This window comes from Bactrocera dorsalis, chromosome 2 (assembly GCF_023373825.1).
Source record: "Bactrocera dorsalis isolate Fly_Bdor chromosome 2, ASM2337382v1, whole genome shotgun sequence".
NCBI classification, from domain to species: domain Eukaryota; kingdom Metazoa; phylum Arthropoda; class Insecta; order Diptera; family Tephritidae; genus Bactrocera; species Bactrocera dorsalis.
This window is the reverse complement of record NC_064304.1, coordinates 4,462,845-4,485,079: the sequence shown is the minus strand read 5'-3', so window position 1 is coordinate 4,485,079 and position 22,235 is coordinate 4,462,845. Positions and strand designations below refer to the sequence as shown.

At 38.5% G+C, this 22,235-nt stretch overlaps 1 protein-coding gene across 1 annotated transcript in view; it reads left to right on the top strand.

Annotated features, from left to right (window-relative positions):
- The first annotated feature begins 253 nt into the window (after positions 1 to 253).
- The window catches only part of LOC105225830 (protein serrate), a 72,411-nt gene continuing 50,429 nt past the window's right edge, over positions 254 to 22,235 (top strand). The window contains exons 1-3 of the mRNA XM_049448922.1: positions 254 to 334; positions 4,354 to 4,471; positions 4,600 to 4,781. Of these exons, the coding sequence (XP_049304879.1) occupies positions 254 to 334; positions 4,354 to 4,471; positions 4,600 to 4,781 (381 nt within the window). The remainder of the gene's footprint in view (positions 335 to 4,353; positions 4,472 to 4,599; positions 4,782 to 22,235) is intronic.

Sequence of the window (22,235 nt, the reverse complement as noted above, 5' to 3'; positions counted from 1 at the left end):
ACTATATAAAAATTCCGCTTTATAAGCTAATTTCCGAATTGATGGTCAATAAACATTTCAACAAGCCGCTCACCGTTGGTCAATTAAATGTGTCATCCGCGGCCGCAGTGCTCGTCCAATCACGACTTGCCGGCGCGTAGCGACAACAGGCGAAATCAGCGCTCCTCGTACGCACACAGGCACGCATGCTCGGCGCGTTGTTGCAAACCCTGGGATTGCAGTCGAATTACGCACCGTTTAAATTAAGTGAGATATGCGCGCACAAACGGCAGAAACTGGCAACCGCAAGCGCAACCGCAATACCGGCACTCCAGCGCCGGACGACAATGGCGCGGTAGTTGTGGCCGCTTGTTCCGAGTTGTCGAGTTGTTCGTATTACCATTTACATTTCAATTGCCAAACTAATATGTGCCATGCTACATGTTATTGCTGTTGTTGCTGCTGCCGCTCGGCCGCCAGCTACTAAATTGCACATTTTATGTTTTGTATTAGAGGTGGTGTGGTGGTTGCACTGGAAGCTCGAAAATATTAGATGTGGCGTGTGAAAGATATAATCGTCGTCTTCAATTGCAGGAGTCATGATAATGTGTGCGAAGTGCTTTCGGCACATATGGCGGAATTGAGAATCAGTTGTGGTGCTTAAGACCATGGTGGTTGTTGTTGCCGTTGCTGCCGGTGTTGCCAACCAATGCCATTTGTAATTGCAGCGAACTCATGTGGCGTCTCCGTTGGGTTGGCGCTACCTTTTTGTTGCTCGACAGCGTCGGCTCCGCTGCATGTGTGTGCGTGTATGTGCTTATGGCTGTTAGTGTTTGTATTTAAAGTGTAATGCCTCTAATGGCTACATGTTGCTAATCCCACTAGAATGGAATGCGCCTGCTTCTACAATTTATCTCAACTGCTCAAAGTGGAAATATGCAATTAATTGTAATTGTAAATATTTCATAAATGGGCATAAGTGCATTTAAGCTTTTGCTTGAGAAATTTAAATAACTCTTTTTATTAACTGATTAAGTGATTGACATTTTTTGTAAGAGTTTGTTTGGAAATTAATACCTTACTTGTTGATTGTCTGCTCATCAGCGATAAATTCAGCTATTGTAGTTAAATATATATAAAAAAGGATCTTGAAATATATTCCTTAACAGGTTTTGGATAGTTTGTGACATATATTCTATTGGCGATTATTTAAAACTTTATTTTTGTACATAGGCATAAATATTATGAATATATTTTTCACAATTTCTTGGCATTTTGAGTTCAATGGTTTTAGTTTTCATTAAAACAGCTCAAAAAATTGCCATTTTGTCCATCTGAAAACATGTTCTAATACAAATTTTATACAATCTCGCCTTGAAGTTATGTTTACTCCATTGAAGCGGTGCTTCCTCAGTTCGAAGTGACTAAAAAATTTTAAATTCCATAAAAAAGTATATTTCTGAAACTTAAAAGTAAATTAAGTGGCAGAGACTAGAACTGCATCTGTTATGAAGCAGTTTACTGCCCCACTGAATTTAATTAAGTGCTAAGTGTCCTGAAAGGTTATATTAGGTTATACATATTTAAGGGTAAAAATCAGCATTTTTTTGAACAAATTTTTCTCATTTAAAAAATGAAATATTTTATTATAATTTTTACCTGTTACAAACATGCATACACTATTATTTAAATTTGGCCATTTCTGGTAATCCTGCGTTGGTAGTATAACTCCTTACAGGATCATCTAAAGTGAAAAACTACGTGCTTTAGTTAAAAACTTAACTTAGAACTTAGACGAAGTAAAGACACTGAAAATTGGATTTTTGGCAGACATTTTTGCAAAAAAATGAAAATTTCGCGAAAATCTAAAAATCCTTCGTCCACGTCTTTACGAGTTGTATCTCAAGGACCTGTGTAAAACTTTATGAAGATCGCTTTGGCACTTCTCGAAAAGTCTTGCCAACCGACTTCAAAAACACTGGTTAAAAACGCGTTTAATGACGTTCTGAGTGAGTTTGAGTGTTGTAGAATTGTAGAATAGAACAATAAAAAACGATTTTTTGAAACCTGTAAACCCCTTAAATGAACAGCGCGACGAGTTTAGTCGACTTTGCCAAGACCGTTGGCCGATCATCTGCATACAAGTGGTTCGATGAAAATCAAATCCTTGTGAAGAAAACTCTTTATCAAACAAGATCTTCACGAAATTTAACTTTTTTCATAAATTACCGAAAAATGCTTCTCCAAAATGAAATATATGTAAGTTGTGGCTGAAAATCAAAGCCTTAAATTTTTCCTCAAAATAGCGCACCGTTGGCCAATTATATTTTAAAATTTACTTACAAATACATATATTTGAAGAAAGAAGCACACCTGTGAAGGGTATTATTTTCTTGTGATGTCAAGCAATAATCTCAAAATCCTATACGCTCGAGCCTATTTGATATTGAACTCTGAAAGTCAGCTTACTTCTACCGCTTAGCTGGCAGCTCCTGCGCTTCTCCTACAAGACAGTCGCGGGGCTCGTTAGTACGAATCCGCATAGAACGCGCATTGATGCAGCGCAAAGGTGTGCGGCGCGCCGCCTAAGTGAGCGCACGAAATGACATGAGATGCAAGAAAAATTTGATTACCTTATCTGCAGGAGCTCATTTCATTTGATTTGCCTTTATTGAGTGCGTACTTGTTGAATAAGTGTAATCTGCTTACTTCAAATTGGGTAGCGACCGTCGTTGCGGCGTGCATTTTGGCGTTGCATGCCACAAATCTATGCTGATGATGCCCAGCCTCATGCGCCGCGTACTTGCACCTCAAGTAATTTTTCTTATTTAAATGTGTTTTATATGCTTTCATTCCGGCTGCTGGATGCTGTGCGCCTGACTGCTGTAATGAGTTATAAGTTGTTTGAGCTGCTGGATACCTTGTTTAATTAAATCGTATTTTTTGTAGCAACGAATTTTTCTCATAGAAATAAAAAGCAAACAAAATATGCTGATTGCTATCTTTGTTGTTGTGCATAATGCTATTTAAAGGCTGATTGTTACACAGAGGCACGCAGTTCGCTATGAAATATGCAACAAATATGGGTGTGCTTGTTGTTGCGTTCCACAAGCGGTTGCCAACGAAAACAATCAAATTTGCTTGGCACAACGCGTTATTCGTCCGATTTTGCATATATATACATATTTATGGTAGACTTTAGGAAACGCGCTTTGTTATACTTTCAAATTCCGCCTTTGGCGCAGTCATAAATAGATCATAATAAAATTTGCCTTTTCCATAATTAATGTAAGTTTTTTAATGCGGGTTTTTAATAAAACGTTGGCCAAATATTTCAATAGCGCCATACCGTCCATTCTCAGCGCTTCACTTTACGCTCAGCGTTCGCCGCATTTGGTGGCCACTGTAGTGGCGCATAGGAGGTCGCCAGTAGACCAGACTGTGGCGAATGCCATTTTCCACACATCTTACTGTTTCGTTTCTTTCATTTTCCCATGCGCTTTTGTTATTGTTTTTGTTTTAATTAAATCGCCGCATGTTGCTTATTGTTGCCGCTGCTTTATCTAATATTGTCTAATATCTCAAGATTCGTTTTATGAGAGCTTTCCAACATTTGTTTATATGTTTGTTTGCTTGTTGTTGTGATTTTGCTTCGATTCCCATGTAAATACTCAATTTGTTAGCGCTTTTATGGCTTAATTAGTATAACGATATTCGATAAATCACATGCTTAGGCATAGTTTCGGTATATTGTTATTTTTGTAGTAGTGTAATATACTTTTAAAGGATTTGGGGCATTATTTTCATATTATGAAACTTGGGCGAATGTACACCAGGACCAATACCAATTTTGTAGACCCGATTGTGTTGTAAAAATATTTAGTAGGCGGATAGAAAGGCTATCTGGCGCCACACTTACGCCTTTAGAAGGCTCCTGTGATACCAGTGGCACTAATATTTACTCAGTCTAGTGTTTTCTCTCTGAACCCCATTCCGTGCTTCTGATGAAGTTCGACAGTACATGAATTTTTACATTAGCAACCTCAGAAACGTTATCCAGAAAATCCATCAGAGTATAAAGGAAGCAAAAAAAATAGTTTTTGTAGCGAGGATAAAAGTTTTTTGTGGCGAGCTTTCGGAAAGCAAACATATATGTATTCATTTTAACTCAAAATTGTTATTGCAAAGTCGGGTCAGTATGCTTAAATATTTGGTCGAATGGTGTAATTATACATTTTAATAAATAATAATTATTAAAACAATAAAATATATACAATAATAGCCTTTTTATTTATTTTATTATATTTTTTATTATTTAAAATAGCAGTGATTTCACATGTTCAACAATTTCTTCTGTTTTTCCCCTCTTTACAGATATCAGCTGCTGGTAACTTTGAATTAGAAATACTAGAAATTTCAAATACAAATAGCCACCTACTGACGGGCTATTGCTGTGGTGTTCCTCTAGAGATAAGAAGTACAAAAACGACGGGTAAGTGCATGCGTCCTTCACACTTTATAACCTTATGTGTTACTTTACATTATATTCTCATCTATTGTATTTAATATATTAGCAAATTCGTTCATTTCCATTTAATTGAATTCGATTTGGGTCTTTAGGTTGTCCGCCATGTTCCACTGCCTTTCGCCTGTGCCTCAAGGAGTACCAGAGTTCGCCGCCCAGCATAACGACGGGCTGCTCGTTCGGCAACAAAACCACAGGCATTTTGGGCGGCTCCAGCTTCGTGCTGAGTGAGCCGGGCATGAGTGCGATTGTGCTGCCATTCACGTTTCGTTGGACGGTGAGTAAAGCGTTTCAATTATGTTAGTATTTATTTAGAATGAGTGATAAAATTATAATAACTTGTGTGGTATGTGTGTGCTTTACAGTATTAAATTCCGAAGGTCATTGTGATGCTGTGTTTTTAGAACGTGCAATATACAGTTAAGTTAATGGTTAGTTATTGTGATAAAGTAACTTGTATATTTTTGTACTGATTTTAAGTCTTTCCAATTTTGTTTTTGTTTCTGTCTTCACATTATTTTTTTTTTTCTTTGGCACACTCCAAATCTTGTGGCATTTATTTTTAATATTTGCTTGTGTTTTCTGATAAGAAAGTAAACAATTATATAACCGAAAAATTCGTTCATTAAATAAACGTCACAATTTCCAACCGGATACATTTCAAATATTTATGAACGAAGGCTTAAAATTATTGTGATAAAAAGTATATGAATAAGCTTATGCTTCATAAATGTGAGATACAAATATAGTATAAGTGGTTCATATGTGATAGCAAATAGCATTCTCGAGACTTGGGGAGTGTCGAATCGAACAAACAACTAGCACATATTTATAAGTCGGTCACGTGGCAATAAAATAGAAGTGTGTTATAGGTTCTGATGGTTTTTTAGATTTAATTATGTGGATAACTTTGTAGTTACTTTTTCATCTAAATTTCTTGCTTATACCGAGTTTACACACGAAATTTTTTGTAGCTCATTAAAGAGAACTTCTGTTTCGAATAATTTTCGGTATTCCCTTTCCTAACATATTCTCAAATTCGTAAAATACTTCATTTTCGCCGCGCCCGATAATATTTTTCATTATCTGTTTTTTATCCCTAAGTACCCACTTCAAAAGTACTTCCGTCATATGTGACGATGTGTTTCCGATATATTTGCATATTTCAAACAAAAAATAAGCTTCCAAAATGTATAATATATTACAACCATGTAAAGAAATCAAAAAGGAAGTTCTCTAGCGGTGAACTATTATGAGCAAGAAAGTCTTTGGTTCCAAACACGAGCTATTCGGCCCCATGTTGTTGTTGTTGTAACGGTTATCTAGTCCCCGTTAGGATGGTAAAGTTCAGATAAGTTGCCTTCGAGGTTATCCAACGGAAACATGTTGTTTCGACGAGCTCGGACCATGGGCTTGCAAAGAGATGGTAAGTGACATGCGGGTCTCGTTGCACGCTGCGAATATGTTTTATATGTTCGAGTTTAACCTGCTACAGTATCCAGAATTAAGCTACGCAAGGGCAACTATCGATTATTGCGGCATCTCGAGCTCCTTCGTCTTTACTGGTTGTCTCCTCGCCTAAAAAATTCAGATTGTGCGACAAAAATCTTCGATTGTGAACTCAGTCTTAATATGCAAGAACAAACAGAGCGGACATAGAAAATTTTTGCTAGACTGGTAGTTTTTTATAGAAGCCAACTCGTTGAAAGTTTTCAAACTACGCTTCATTTTTCAACCCCGTCAATCAAAGTAAATGTGGATTTGAACTGCAAAATATTTTCATATTTTTATCAATTGTGTACATAAAAAAGTTTTAATAAATAAAAAATACTTTTTTTTTTTACACGAAAGAAATATTTTACTTCAACTTAAAATTAGGGAACCCTTTCGTATTTCGAAAGCATTACGCAGGAAATTTGTAAACAAACTGTAATAAACCACTTTCACGCATCGCGGTTTAATTTCTATTGCGCCGAACAATATGATGAAAACTCAAATCAAAACTGTGAAACAGTTAACAACAAATATTTATATCCACCCAAACAACAACAAAACTGCACAGTCATAGCGATATGAATTCTTATATTTCTGCATGCCACACCGCGACTGCCACTTTTCGTAGCGAGAAACCATAAAAAGTTGAGCATAAAAAACGTTGACTCATCAGTTAGTAATTTGAATGGAATAAGCTCTGCTGTTTCGCCTCGGCAACAAGAGAGAAAAGGCAAAAGGCAAGAGGCTAGAAAATCAAATTAAAACGGATTAATTCGCCCATATTGTGCGTCCAGCAATGTTGGCCCAGCAAATGAGGCTACAACTACTAATACCAGACAGCAATTACTCACGTATTTGTTTACAAACTTCATAGCTACAGTTATGTATAGCAGCAAGTTATTCGGTTCGAGCAGCGGCGGAGCAACATCAACGTCTTGCCGTGTCTTAAGTAAGAAAAAGCAATTAAAATTACTAGTTTTTGCTGAGCCGCCAAAAAAAGTCCAATTCTTCTTGCTCCTTTCGCGTGTTAGATACATATTTTCTGGGTTTTAAACGCACATCATTCATTTCCTAGTCCACACACATACACACACACACGCGTATACGCAGGCTGTGGCATTTCTTGCGCATATTTCAAATTTTTTATTACTAACAGGCGTCGAAAATTATTGTATACTTTATGAGCGCGCTGGCTGCTGCTACACATATGTATATATACATATGTATATAAAAAGGTATATGTATATGTGTCGGTGGGAGCGGCGTGCAAAAATGTGCCCCGCGTATAAGGTGTACTCGTATACATATGTACATATATAGAGATCAGTATGCAAATACGGCAAAGCCGATTTGTGGAGTGCCACATACATATTTACATATGTGACCAACTACTTAAGTATTAGTGATTTATAATGTGGATTACACATATCCGAACAGTAAGCCCAAACTAATTTGTTTTAGAAGAAGCGGCAAAAAGACCAAATCTAGTTTTTGCTGTTATTACTTAATCTATTTAATTCATTAATATATCTTCTTCTTCTTTATTAATGTATACTTAATATAATATAAAGGCACTATAAGTCATACTTATGACTGAAATTGAGACTTGAACTATTGGGATACCTTCAGTGCTGCTTAGTCGCCTTAAATTTATGTATTTATATGTATGGATGTACATATGAATACATAACGAGATTTATACGCAACTTCTGAACTCTGAAAACGCTGAACATTAGTTTCTAGGATTTCGATACAAATTTATGAAAACCTTGAGAATGTGCCACTTCCTCAAAGCAGATACTTTTAAAGTTATAGCGTGACAATGTTTCGTACTTAATTTAGTATACTAAATGTATTTCGAGATACGCGCAGATTCAGATAGCTGGCATATCCCCGATTTAGTATAGATTGTGAAGGGTGAAGTGGAGATAAAAGACGAGAATCGTAAGGTCTAATATTTGAAAAGCAGCGGGGAGATCTGTATTCATTAACTTACCTACAATCTCAGATCGCTGAATATAACTTGAAAGATTTGTTTAGTTGCTCAACCGGGCCTTCGAAGACCAAAGAAAGGGTGAAAGGGTTTATTTTCATATTTTTAGTTACTTAACGAGCTTAAAGAGCTTCAACTCAAAAAAGAGCTAGTCTTTTGATTGAACTTAGTCTATAACAAAATTTCTGAACGATGTCTCAAGAGCTGAGGGAATCTTTCGCATATACATACACAGACAGTCAAGCGGACACAGTTCATGCTGGTCATATACATATACACCATAGGGTATCCAACGCTTGCAAAGTTAATAGTATACCCTGTTCAGGGTAGCATGATAAATTATGATTAAAACTAGGAAATCAGATCAAACTTACTTAAAATATGCCTGTTAGGTTTCGCTGAGCTGCCTCTCTATGAACAATAAGAACGAAACAAATTTGGGGGTTACATGAATTTCCTCGGCTAAAAACAGCCTTTTTTAAACATTTCTTTCATATTTCATTCGAATACAAATACAAATATACACGAATAACAAAGGAATTTTGAAATTTTTGGAAAAAAATATTTTCAACTCGGCCATTGCGACACCATTTCCAGTGACCCCTCGGAAAAAAGATGCACTCTCGTTGGCAGGATAACTCCTTACAGGACCATCTAAAATGGAACTACGAATTGGAAGACGGAAAAAAAAACTGAAAATTGGATTTTTGACAGATGTTTTTACAAAAAAAAAAAAGAAAATTTCCGAGAAAATATCCCAATTTTTTTTCAAACAGTTGTAATCAAAAAAAATGCTTCGTCCAAGTCTTTAAGGATTGTAGCTCAAGGACCCTTGTAAAGTTTTCTGAAGATCAGTTGAGTAGTTCTCGAAAATTCTTGCCAGCCGACTTCAAAAACAAGGCTTCGAGAAAAACTTGTTTAAAGACGGCGCACTTAGCCTAGCTAGCCTCGAGCGCACATCTTCGAAATGATTACTCTGATCAACCTGAAAATTTAAGACAATATTCTAAAGGTGTTGTAGAATTTAATTTTCTGAACCCAGGTAACCCCTTAAAAATGTTTACAAAAGAAAGAAAACATGATTTCCATTGAGAATCGCCAATGAATTGAAACTGTTATTGATCAATATAAACATCTATAACATTACAGAGCATACATTTGCTTCATTGATTTGATTAAAGCCATAACTCAACTCTTGCCAGAATTTTTTAATCAACATGTTCTTTTAAAGCTCACAAACTTCAAAGACCCTCAGCAATGATTAGGACCTACATATATGTATACTATTTGCAACGACAACTCCAAATTGGTCGCCCCTCACTTTTATTAACAAATCACCTTTAATGCTCTAAAATAAATTAATTTACCATGTCTCTAACTAAACGCTTGTAAGCGCAACCGATTTGCAAACGCTTAGCAGCGAGCTATCGCTAGGACCCGGACTTAAACGGCACTCAACTGCGCTCATCTCCACTCTTTCGAATCTGCTGCCACTTGTGGCCAGCTGTGACGGCGGCCAGCGCTAAGAAAATGAATTAATTATGTATTTAAATGTCGGCTGGCAGATCCAAGACAAATCCGCGGCATTAATATTCCATGTCAGATTAAGTGGACGTGCTATGGGAAGGCTTCATACCAGCAAGACTGCAGAAGAGCCAAAGAGTGCGCACACACACATACATGCAAATATGTATGTGCGTAGGAAATTGACGTTTATGATGGTCTACATTCTTTTATTTAATTTTTTATATATTTTTTGTTATTTTTTTTTTTTTTGTTTTTGGGTTGCTTGGAGCGCTTTATTATGCCTGCACGCTACCTTTAAATGATTTATAAGTATTTCACATGTTTAAGCTGCCAGCGTCGAGCAGCATTTTTATTTCATTACATACAATTTTTGTTGTTGTTTGTGCGCTTTTTGGCATTTTACATTTTGTATAATCTTTTACGCCACTTTAATTTGCAATTTTTCGCTGGCTCATTACTCAAATTATACACCAAAAACAGCGGGGAAAACAACAACAACAATTAAAAGAGGAAAAAGTACGGCTTGTAAGCGCGTACAAGCACATTCTTGTTCAATTTTTTTTTTTAGTATTCATGTACATATGTTGTTGTAGTGTTGTAGGCTAGCTTGTATCCATCAATTTCCAGTTGGTGCTTGGTGCTGTCCAACGCCGCGTCGTTGGTGTTTGCTGGCGTTCGTTTGGCGCGCACTTTTTGCCCACACACACTAGCTTATTTTTAGCGTTTTGTTATTGTTGTTGTTATTTTTTTTATTTGTGAAATTATGGCGTTGGCCGGTTTAACAGTTGACTTGTTGCCCTCTTTTGTAATTATTGTTACTGTTTTTCTGCTTCTTCTTCGTGCTTTTGTTGCTATTGGTGTTGCTGTCGTTACCTTTCGGTGTTTTTATGTCTGCTCGTGTGTTTTATGTCGCTTTTTGCACTGTTATTTAGAACACTTTGCTGTTTTTTATAACTTCATTGCCGACTGAACACTGACCCAGGTCCAGCGACCATTGGTCATGAGGCTTTTTGCGCCAAACACCCGTACGAGTACTTGACCACACACACACTCACACGCGCAGCAGTGACACCAACTATTATGTGTGCGTGTGCTGTGCGCATATTTGCCGTGCTTCTAATTACAATTGTTGTAGATTTGTCCACAATTTTTGGTCAATACGCTGCTTAGTTGTTGTTGTTGCTAGGCCGTATTTTAGTTGCTTCATAACTTTTGCGGTCTTTATGCGCCAGCGCTACTGTTTGTTTCTCCAAGTCGCATATTTATGAGCTGGCATTTGCCACATTTCGTGGCTTGCTTTAGTTGCTCGGCGTTTTTATTTGCTTAGTCAACAACAATAACAACATTTCGAACTCAAAATGTGACTTACTGGAGCAAATAACTTGCATAAATAATACGCTGTTTATATTTGGTGTATGTGTGTGAGTGTGTATATTAAAGTTGTAGTATATAAATCCTTTTTTTTTATTAAAATTGTCCACAGCATATTTTTTCTATAGAAACCCACTTGCAGTTTGTTTCATTTAATCGGCTCACCGCTTTAAAGCCAACGAATGGTGTGTCTAAATATAAATTAGATAAGTGAATAAATTGCGCAATTAAGCGGCGAAATCTGTTCAAATACTTCGCGTTGCACATTTGTCGCCAACGCGGCTTATGTTGCATGTGGTAGCACTTGCCGGTGGACCATTTTTCATGCCACAACAGCAACCGAAATTTCTGGTTGAGTATTACCAACTGCAACAGCAATGGTTACAGTTGGTTGCCTGCAATAAAAAATGGTAGCTTAAATGAAAATATTTGTTGGTACTTGAAGATCAAAATTGTTGAAAAAGAAAACCAAATCTGAGCAAAGTTCTCTAAACAGTTTAGTAACAGAAAGTATGCAATCATTAAGGAATTATTTTATATATTTAACGGTAAAAGAATTAACTGGAAATCCGAATTTACAGCAGGAATATACTCAATAGGGGAACATTTTCAAAATTATTGTTATCTTAAGCACTTTCTGTATGAGAATGCTTGATGTCTTCTATCTTTTGAACTTTTATATTTCATGAAAGAAGAAAATAGAAAATAAAAATATTTGAAAAAACTTAACAAGATTAAGACGAGGCGAGGGAGACTTGTAGATGAAGAAGTCATTTGTCGTCGAGGTCGTGATATTGGCCTGGAAGGATTATTTAAAGAAAGTATTTGAGATGAGCAACGGAAAAACTCCACAAACTTATCTGAATAACACCAAATACCCAAGTGTTTAAGTCATGACCCCCCAAATGCAGGAGCGCCAAGAAGGAAGTGTTGAGTTGTTCCCACCTCATATTCTCCTATACAGCTCTTGTAGATGGCGTCTGGTAAGACTCCCAGCCTTACAGCATGGACGTCAATAGCGCAATGGCCTGTTAAGAGTACAAAGACAATCGATGCTATATATAGCGGGGTTAGGAACTGCTTGACCAATCCTGAAAGCACTGTTAATGAGTTAAGGCTAGTATCGACGCCCTGCTATCTGAGTGGCTGGACACTTCTCGGAAGGAGGCTGCACTTCAGAGCAGTAAATCTACTGCTATCTTAATGGCTGCAACCTCGGCTTGGAGAACACTGCAATAGTCAGGAATCCGAAGCTGCAGGAGAGCTCCTGACAGTAAACCACCCTACTAACCTTCCTCCGCCAAGCTATGGCCCTTTCGTAAAGAAGCTCATTGCCACTCTCCTCCAATGGGTTCTTCCCACCCACAGCTTCCTCTCCGGTATGGTATATGTGCAGAGAAGGAGACGCCAGAGTTCGGTTTGGCGACTCTATGATCATAGTGATCCGGTATGAAGTCAAGTTTTCTTGTAGGAGCCCGGATTCTCGGAGTCTGATAGCAACAGTGTCTTGTTGGAATGAACCACAAAAGTTGATGAGCGCCGCCCGTAGAACGCGTGTCTTTTCTAGAGCCCTCCACCACATAAAGACAAGAGGAACCCTTTCGGTGAAAGACCACACCGTTTGTCAATGGCTCCTGCCCTAGTTTGGTTGGAAAAAAGTTTAAAAGCTGGATTTAAGTACCGAATACAAAGATTAATTAAAAGTGAAAGAAATTTTACATACGAGGGAAAATTCTGCATTTACGAGGATACTTTGTGCAACGTCATGGTTTCAAGCCCGACTACCCCTAATACTTATTAGATATTAAAAAGCCGATCATTTCATAGAACGCGGCGATCCACTCTAATAGTCTGCAATTACTAATAATCTTCGTAAATACATATGTGTATTTACACAGATTTTCACTCTCAATTGATTCTTGCCGTACAAAGCAAATTAAAGCAATTCTAAAAAAAAAAACGGTTTACACCGAACACACCTACTTAGTTATTAAAACGGGGTTAGTACTCATATTTCGCAGCGACTATAATACGAGTGCAGTGGCAGCAGCAATGAAGAATATGTAGCAACTAATACGAAGACAATGGCGAGTATGTAAGCTGCGCTTTGGCGTATCTCAAAATAGGTGTTGGTGGCGGGTTTGGAGCGTCTGTGGCCCATAGCTTTTGGCTATCGCGCACAACCAGTCGTCAACGCATTTCGACTGCCGTTCGACAGCAATGCAACTGTGGCGGTTGTTGGACCCATGCGCCTTCGTAACTGCCCGACTGACAGTACAAATATCCAAAACAGTGCTAACTGCAAAAATTTATATTTTCTCTCTGCGTGTGTTTGCTTGTGTGTGTGCCAGCAGTTGCACATGCGCATGCGTTGTCTTTTATAGCCGCACAACGAGTTTCCACTTGAGTTGGAGGCACACAAAATTGCAAGTTGCAAGTGCCGATACGAAACTGCATGCCTGGCCCGTTGTCCACCTGGGCGCCCGTCGCCATGGACAGACAGCGCACCGAGAACGCACCGAGAACAACAGCACACACAGTGACTGACTGCTGATTGCTACTGCGCTTTGAGGCACGAAGCGGGCGGTCGGGTGCGAGACGCGGCTGAGTGACTACGAAATGTTCGGGCAATCGAATACGAGAATGGACAGGCAACAAAAACTGAAATGTGAAATAAAAGAAAGAGGTAAACACAGTTTGCTGCTGCATGGCGCAGTTCGGAGAACACAACGTGACGGGAGGGCCACCGTTGGGGCGGTAGTGCACACATAAGCGACAGACAGACAACCTGTTTCGTGGGAATATTGCCTTGTCGGGGCTGAATAGGAGCTTAACTTCTTGGCTTCTTGGTTTCACGCGCGTTGCTTTGGGCATTCGCTGCTTCAGTGTCGCGCGGGCAGTTTTCGCCTCGAATGTCAGCGCGTCAGTTCGTCAATTCGTCAGCAGCTCGGTCGGCTAGCGGCGCTGCCAACGAGGTGTGTTGCGGCGTGGTCGACGGTGTTGTAGTGTTGGCTGCCTATTCGGCTGCCGACTGCGCCACCTCTTTGTGCGGCGCGCATGCGCACACAGTCGCCTATGCATATGCATGTTTGTGGGCTTTATGGCGTTGCGGTTCGCGGTTGAGCGCATAAGTAAATGGTACCTGTTAAATGAATGAAATAAAATGTTGTTATTTGCTTCACTTATTCCGAAGTTGATATTCTCATTTTGTATCTGCCGTTTTTCTGTTTCTGTTTCGGTTTCTGTTTATTTGCTTCGTTTATTGTTTTTAGGTTTGCGCTATTGTTCTGTGCCGTGCACTTGTTTGTTTTTGCTTTTGCTGTATACATTTTTTATTTATTTTTGTTGTCGCAGCAGCGACGCCGAGCTTTCAGTTTGAAGGTCCCTCTTTCAGCTCAGTTTTTCCACACTTCATAACTACATTTCAGTTAATGTTTCGGCGTGCTTAAATAGTGTGCTCTCGTGTGTGTGTGTGTGTGAATGTTTGTAATAAAGTCATAAATGTTTTATTTGCTGCTTTGGCAATGTTTTTGCCATTTTATTTGGCATTCGTTCTTGTTCTTTTATATTTGTTGTAAACACACTTTGTGCCGCTGCTTGGCTTGGTTAATGGTTTAATGCTCCCTTAAATGTTGTGTTTTGTGATTTAGTCCGTTCCATTTTAACACTTTTTTAGTTGACTCCGCGTGATTTCACAACGTTTCTACTGAAATTCAACTGAAATTGATGCCACCTTTCTTTAATGTTCGCCAAGAAGTCAATGAAAAATTCACTGCGTTTGAAATGACGATCTTTACTGTTGTTCTTAATGATTTTCCGAGGGTTTTCGTCGTATTCTTTAGCTACGCCTTGGCTAGTTTCCCAATTTCCAGTTTACGGAGAAGTTGCATTCAGCCACTCTTTAACTAAATTTCTATAAATATTGTTTTATATGTCCGTAATCTATTTTCGACTGCGAGACTTCAATCCGCTAAACCTGAACTACTCCCAACTCCACACTCTCCCGTGGAACCACCTGAATATTACTACGTATTACTTCGTGGAAGTGATAAAACTTTAAAGTTTTCTCTATGGCTCGGACTGAGGTATGTCTATTCTGCTCTATATGTTTCGGTTTTGTCATGATTGAGGCTGCCGCTTCATTGACAGCTTTCCAGATCTCAGTGGACTGACACATAAGTGTCGTCAAAATTCTAAACCGAGTATATTTTTAAGTTTTTCCCTTGTACTTAAAAAGCGAGGGCAATAAAAGAATACATGCTTAGAGTCTTCAAAGCACTCTGAACACGTCGGATAATTCGAACTAATGTCGTGCTGAAATCTGTATCGGTAGCTTCTGAAGCACCCAAGTCAACGTTAGATGGAAATCCATATCGTCTGTCCATCTACGAGTGGATATGCGGTATCAGTCTGTGTTTCCCCGTACTTTGAGTGATGTTTGCCACCGCTGCTGCCACATTGTTAAGCTTTTGACTCTCTCTTCTTTTCCGGATCCTATAGTTGGCTCTAATAACTTGTATACCCGCTCGTATTCGTCACCCTGGATGTCAATGGGCATCATACTAGTGCAGTTTGTGTTTAAAGGCCTGCTGGTTTGGCGCCAAGTAGCATATCCTCTATGATTTTTATCGGCTTTTCAATATTTTCAAGTTTTTCATAGAGCATGTAAAGCTTTCGAATAAGACATTGAAAAAAACGATTTTTGAAAATTGTTTGAGTAGTTTCTATCTTAGTAACCTGATTCCCTTTGTGACATCCGTACGTGACTTATTGACTTCGCTAAATTTGTTGATAACACGATTATCGGTACATGCTGCGTCGTCTAGTTAAAATTAAATACCTTACAGCTCATGTCTTCCATTTTCGGTCACAAATATCGTTAATTATATCTCAGAAAAATTCATATTCGCCAACATTGCATTTCTAGGAAAGTTTTGAAATTAAATTTGGGCAATAAAGTCCTTAAGAATGCATTGGCATCTCATCACATTTAACTGAATCCAAAGTGTTAGAATTGTTGTTCTTGTTCTTTTTTTAATTTGAATGCCAGCATCGTCTTCAATATCCATTACTAGTTTTGCTTTACCCCACCCACAACTTATCGAATGCATGTCGAATCTCAAAAACACATATTTGAAAAGCGCAAACATCCTTAACGCTAGCACAGCAAAGAGCGTAACTACCAGCTAGTGAAGCAGCGCAGCAATCGAAATTCAAGTGCTGGAAACTGAAGTGTCATCGTGTATTCATTCAACAAGTTCGTCAGCCAGGCAGTCAAGCAAAAGCCAGAAGAAATCAAAATGCAAATGGAAGAAAGAAAAAATGTCCAGCAGGCAATGCAACTGTTGCTGGTGGCTTCACTGCCAACTTGTACAACAAAAGCAAGTGGTATGGAAACCCATTTCTCAAGCAGCCACTTCACCGGGAATCACTACAACAACCAGCAGTGTGTGCTAGTGTGCGTAAGATTGTTGTTTTTGCTGCAGCAGTTGCTGTCAATATTGTTGTTGCTGGAGCCGCGAGGATGATGTGAAGTGTCGCTGTTGCTTGCCTGCCACCAGCACTTGGCCTCAATATGCCGTTGTTAGCGGTGAATGTTGTTACACTTCTTATTGTTTTTATTATTGTTGCTGCTCGCCTTCGGTCTCGCTGGTTGGGCTCTTAAGGAAATCACCAGCATCATCATCATCATCAGCAGCAGCAGCATAAAGCCACTCGAGACTTATGTTCATACAAATATTGCCAGCGGCATGCGTACGCATGAACAGCGGTGTTTGTCGTAAGTAAAAGCAACAATAAAGAGCAATTACAAACGAACTACATGTGTACGAGCGTTTTCGGACATTCATATTTGTCAAGTGATATTTTTGACTATGATTTCGTTTTAAATTGTAGAAGTACCGTTAGTATGATTTGTGAGTGAAGATGTTTCACATAACGTTGTTGTTGTTGGTAGCAACGTTTCGGCAATTTAAATGGTTCGTCACTGTGGTTGCAGTGAAAGTCGCCAATCAAATAACGGTAAATGAAAGAGTAATTATAGCATATCCGGTTGGCTTGATTGATTCACCGTTAAATATTTATTTTTTAATTGAAAAAACTTAGAGACAAACATTTTAAACAATTTCATTAAAGAAAAAATAAATAATTTCCTTAACAAATGAGCAGCAAAACTCCATATTAAACATTTACTAAAATAATAGTTAATTTGTATGCGTATGAGTGTAACTCCTACACTGCTCCTCCTTTTTACTCGACACTGCTTTACAAAAAGTCACCTTGCCTTGTAGTCTCACGCAGCTTTGTTTACATTTAAATTACTTCCAGCTACTACAAGCTACAACTAATGCTTAGCCACATTCTTCGACTTTAATTGATAATTACATTTTTTCACGTCGTCAGCCTTCACTTTTAATTCTTCACCATCCACAGCTTTTTCAAACTGCCCATTCAGTTTGTCTGCGCATGCGTCACTCTGTTAACGCCTTTTTCCTTAAGCACTTATTTAGACGCATGTTTCAATTATATTATATCTATTTGTTGTAATTGTTAACGTACAAATGCTCACCTCACAAAAAGTCGACTTCAATGAAATGAGCCTCCCAACCTAATATTAACTTGTCCAATTATTGTAACGCGAGTGTAATTTGCGTACACAAAACCTCAGCACAACAAAGTGTGGTCGGCATAACAGAAAAAAAAACCACAACGTAAATAATACAAAGAGAAACAAGCTGGTTGTGAATAGAGAAAAAGTTTCTACTTTTATAAGAAAAGTACCCTGCGCAGGGAAATTTGTGAAAAGGTTGGAGGGCACATTTTCAATTCGGCATGAAGTCTATAAAGCATAGGAAGTTATTTAACATACTCTTGACGAAAAGTATAGTATGTCTGCTTTGAAACTCTTTTATTTCCTTTTCCTCATGGGAAATATTTTATTTGAAAAGCACTAGATTGATTTACATAAAAATCAGATCCATATTTCAGAACTAAGACTTTTAGGTGCAATCGAAGTACAGGAGAAAGTTATTAATAGTAAAATTAGTGTTAGCGATTCTTAACTAGCAGACCTAGCGGTCAGATTAGCATGATAACTTCCATTTATTGACTAAAGTTGAGCCAAACTGTCTATAACTAACTATCCATATTTAGTGATTTTTTAGCAACCTGGCCAGGGTATATTAAGTTTGTCATGAAGTTTATAAACAACGTCGGAGATCCTACGAATATAATATAAAAATATTTAATTATTCATAATTATTTATTTTATCACTTTCAAAGTAGTCCCTACATGATGTAATGCACTTATGCCAACGATTTTTCTAGTTCTCGAAACAGTTTTCATAAGCACTTCTTGGGATGACCTTCAGCTCTTTCAGCGAACATCGTTTTATATTTTCGATTGACAGAAAACGGGTTCCACGGAGCGCCAATTTCAGTTTAGGGAACAAGAAAAAATCACTCTGAGCCAAATATGGTGAATACGATGGTTGATCGATGGTAATCATTGCATTTTGGATTTAAATTTGGTCACAATCGTGGATCGATGCGATCGAACACTCGATCTATGAATTGTTCTTCCACAATTTCGCCTGTTTTCGACAAATAGAAATTCTTATTGACCGTCTGTTCCTCCGCAACGAATTCATGATGCACCAAACCACGAATATCTAAGAAAGCAATAAGCGTCACCTTGATTTTTGAGCGGATTTCGCAGCTCATTAGCGGTTAAAATGCTCTACATAAATGGGATCGGTATTCGCTCGATCAAACAAGCCCAAATAGACCATTTACTCTTTTTGAAAAAAAAAAAATTCAACGAGTTCAAATTCCAAAATCATTCGAACAGACATGCAGGAGATGTCGGAGCTCTCTTGCTATCACTCTAACACTTGCCCAGCACTATATCCTTCACTTGTTTAATATTTTGTTGAAGAGATTGAAGATCGTCCAGGACGAGGCATGTTTCAACGATCTTGGCTTTGTACATTCGTAGGCTTGTGTTTTTGATAAAACTGAATCACTCTAAGCCTATTCCAACATTTACGATTTCACGAGCAGGACAAGTGAAAATGGTAGCTATAAATATACATACATATATAAATATATATTTTACGATTTTTTCATTTAAAAAAGTTTGCAAAAATTCCACTTGAAGTCTAAAAAATACAACTCCTGCCATATGAAGTTGACGACGCTGAGCAAAAAGCCAAAACAATAAATTGCTGACTTCGTTTTTCACGTCTTCACGTTTTCAGTGTAACTGAAACTGTCGCTTCTTCAGCCAGCAGCGCCAACCACATAGCTTCCCAGCGCCTAAGCATTGGCAGCACAGACACATAGCCACCTTCCAACACTTGCACGTGCATGGCGCTTCACTTGTTGCATTGTTCTTTCAGCTCGTTGTACAACACAGAAGACAGCTTGGTAGTTCTTTGCTTGCTTTCCGTTTTATTTGCAAAGGACTCGTTACTCATATTTAAACTTTTTAATATTCATGATCCCACTGCGGCGAAAGTGGCTACATCAGCAAAAACGAAAACCAAGAAATGGCAACACGTCGCTAGCATGACTTTACACGTACGCTGCCATACATATGCAGGTACATGCTTGCAACATGTGTATGTTTGTATGTATGTACAACTGTTTGTAAGATTGCGCTGGCATTGTTCCTGTCGTGTTGTCGGCGTCGCTGAGCGACTTTGTCGCTTTTGTGATCGTGCGCGATCGATTCAACGCCGCTTTTTGCAGCAACACGTTCCGCCGATATCGTACCTGTTGCTTGTGTTGCTTATGTTGTATTTGTTGCTATTGTTCTTGCCTTACAATGTATCGGAATTTATTGGTGGTGTACTTCTCGTTTCTTTGTTTTATTCCCTTTGCTTGTGATTTCCGGATGACTGCACTGATCTCCATGCGTTGCTCTGCTGGTCAGCTCACTACATGCGCTGGATCCTGCACAGAATTATAAATTCGATAAATTCGTTTCAATGCGTCTTTTTGGCCACCGCTTACCATTGCTGAAGGAATTTTCAAATGTCTGCATGTGTGTGTGTAATTGTAGCGCTAAAACCTCAGTTGTCTAGCTAGAGTGTCCAGCGCATGCGCGGCACTGCATAAAGCTTTTTCTTATAATATTTCCTTCCTTGGTGTTGTTTTTGTTTTTTTTTTCCGCTGTGTTGCTTGTCGTTGCTTCCGGTCACGTCCAGCTCTGCTTTAGTGACTTAAAAAACAACAAAGTTTTTCAGCATTGATTTTTGAACCGAAGAAAAAACGCGGCAAAAGTATTTTTATTAACTCCATGAATATTTATTGTACGAGAATATCAACTTACAAAATATTCGTGCATAAGTCTGTCATTAAAATAAATTGTAAACGCAATGTTTCAACTATTTGTGATGGGCAAGTCGCAGCTTTGTGTCTCTCTTTGCGCACGTGTGTGTAAATATATGTGCATGTGGTGGTTATTTAGTCATTAGCGGTGTATTTATGCAGTTATACTAATAATTTGTTGTACTTTCGTAAACTCGCAATGGTCTGGCCGAGACATGAATGAATTCACTTGATAGTTATTGTATAAAATTATAACTCAAAAATAAAATTTTACTAACTAGGTAGTAAGTGCGATAGGATAGTAGAAGGCTGCCTGGGGTTAACTGAATCAATTAATAATAAGCCGAAAATGTTCAGCTTCAATTGTTGACATCATTATTATAGATCGTTTTAACCCAAGATCTCTGACAGTTTGCGCAAGGCTAGTCACGGATTGTACGTTGTACGGATGTATTTCTTGTTTTTGCGGGTGAGAGCTGTCGTCACATGATCTATATTGCATCACCTGACATGGTACATACATAGCGGCTACAACTGTAAGATGCGCCCTTTTAAGCAGATTTTGTTTAGCAGATCTGTGCAAATCTCTGCTACCTATTGTTGACATTAAGACATTTTTCTTCTTGGCCCTCCTATTTTGGTCATTAGTCTGATAAGATAGGAGGTGATTTTTGCTGCCTTTTCTGTGGCGTGCTGGATTTGTACCCAGAAGGTTAATCTGGGGTCCAGTCTTATGCCTAGTTAATTCCCAGCTTATTATGTCCTTAGAATATCCTTAATAGTTTGCGCCACAGCATTGAGGTAGTCCGGCGTTCTAATTTTTTTTCTGAAGCGTCGGTCATGTCCACTCTTCTCGCTTTATTGAAGGCGTTTCTAACATCTAAAGTCGCCAACAGAACCTTTCGATTGTATTAGGGGCATCTACGCTGTAGGACCTCTACACTTTCAATGACGCTTCAAATAGCGCCTAGAGTTGACCTTCCAGGGCTTAAACCGTGCTGTCTAGGGGAGAATGCGACAGTTTCATTGACAAACGCTTGCAGTATAGGACTAAGTAGTTTTTCAAAGGGCTATCCCGCTGTGTCGAGCATGCATAATGAACGGTATGCTGATGGCAAGCTGGGATCAACTTTTCCCTTGCTGATTAGGACAAGTCGTTGTTTCTTCCAAATTTCAAGAAATATTCCAGCTTTGAGGCATTCGTTGTACGTGTTTAAGAGTAATGCGGGTCGATCTGCGGGTATTGTTTCCAATATTTCCGCTGGGATCCCGTCCGGGCCGGGTGATTTGTTCGTTTTGAGCTTGCCAGCGGCCAGTACCAATTCCTCAAGGGTTAACTGGATGATTTCCGAAAGTCTTATAGCCCTTCTGGTTCACCGATTCTTTTTTAGTGGGTGGAAAAGAGGGCATTAACGATGTCATCCAGTTTGGCAGCGTTTAAGTCAGGTGGCTTGGTTCGAGCTAGGAGTTTCTTCATAGTATGTATGACATTTATTTTATATTTTATCTTATTTGGGCGCATGTTCGTACCAGCGAATCTGAGAACTGCTATGCTCATAACGAATCGGTGCTCAACTAGTTGCTTGCATTGTGGATCTGTGGAACTTATGTGAGACCGGTAAACATTTGTTATTAACTGGCATATGTGGCAGCGATAATTTTCTAACCCATCAGTGAAACCTACGTGTACTTAAGAGTTCTGGTCATTTCAATGGTCCGCCGTTTTTACTATTATTTAAAGGGCATTAGATGCCTTCATAAATATATGCTTGAGTATCTAATCTTATCTAATCCAGAATCAGTATCTTGAATAAAAAACTTTGATTCTTCTTTCTAAGGTCTAAATAGCATGCTAACTTCGAATACTCCAAACTGTAAATCTAATTTTATTTTCAATAAAACACGATTGCATTAAATCTCCAGCATTTCATTAAAATTCCATCAGTTAAAGACTTCCATAGCCATTACAGCTTATTTATTTAATTGTCACACAGAAAAGTCACAGAAAAGTGT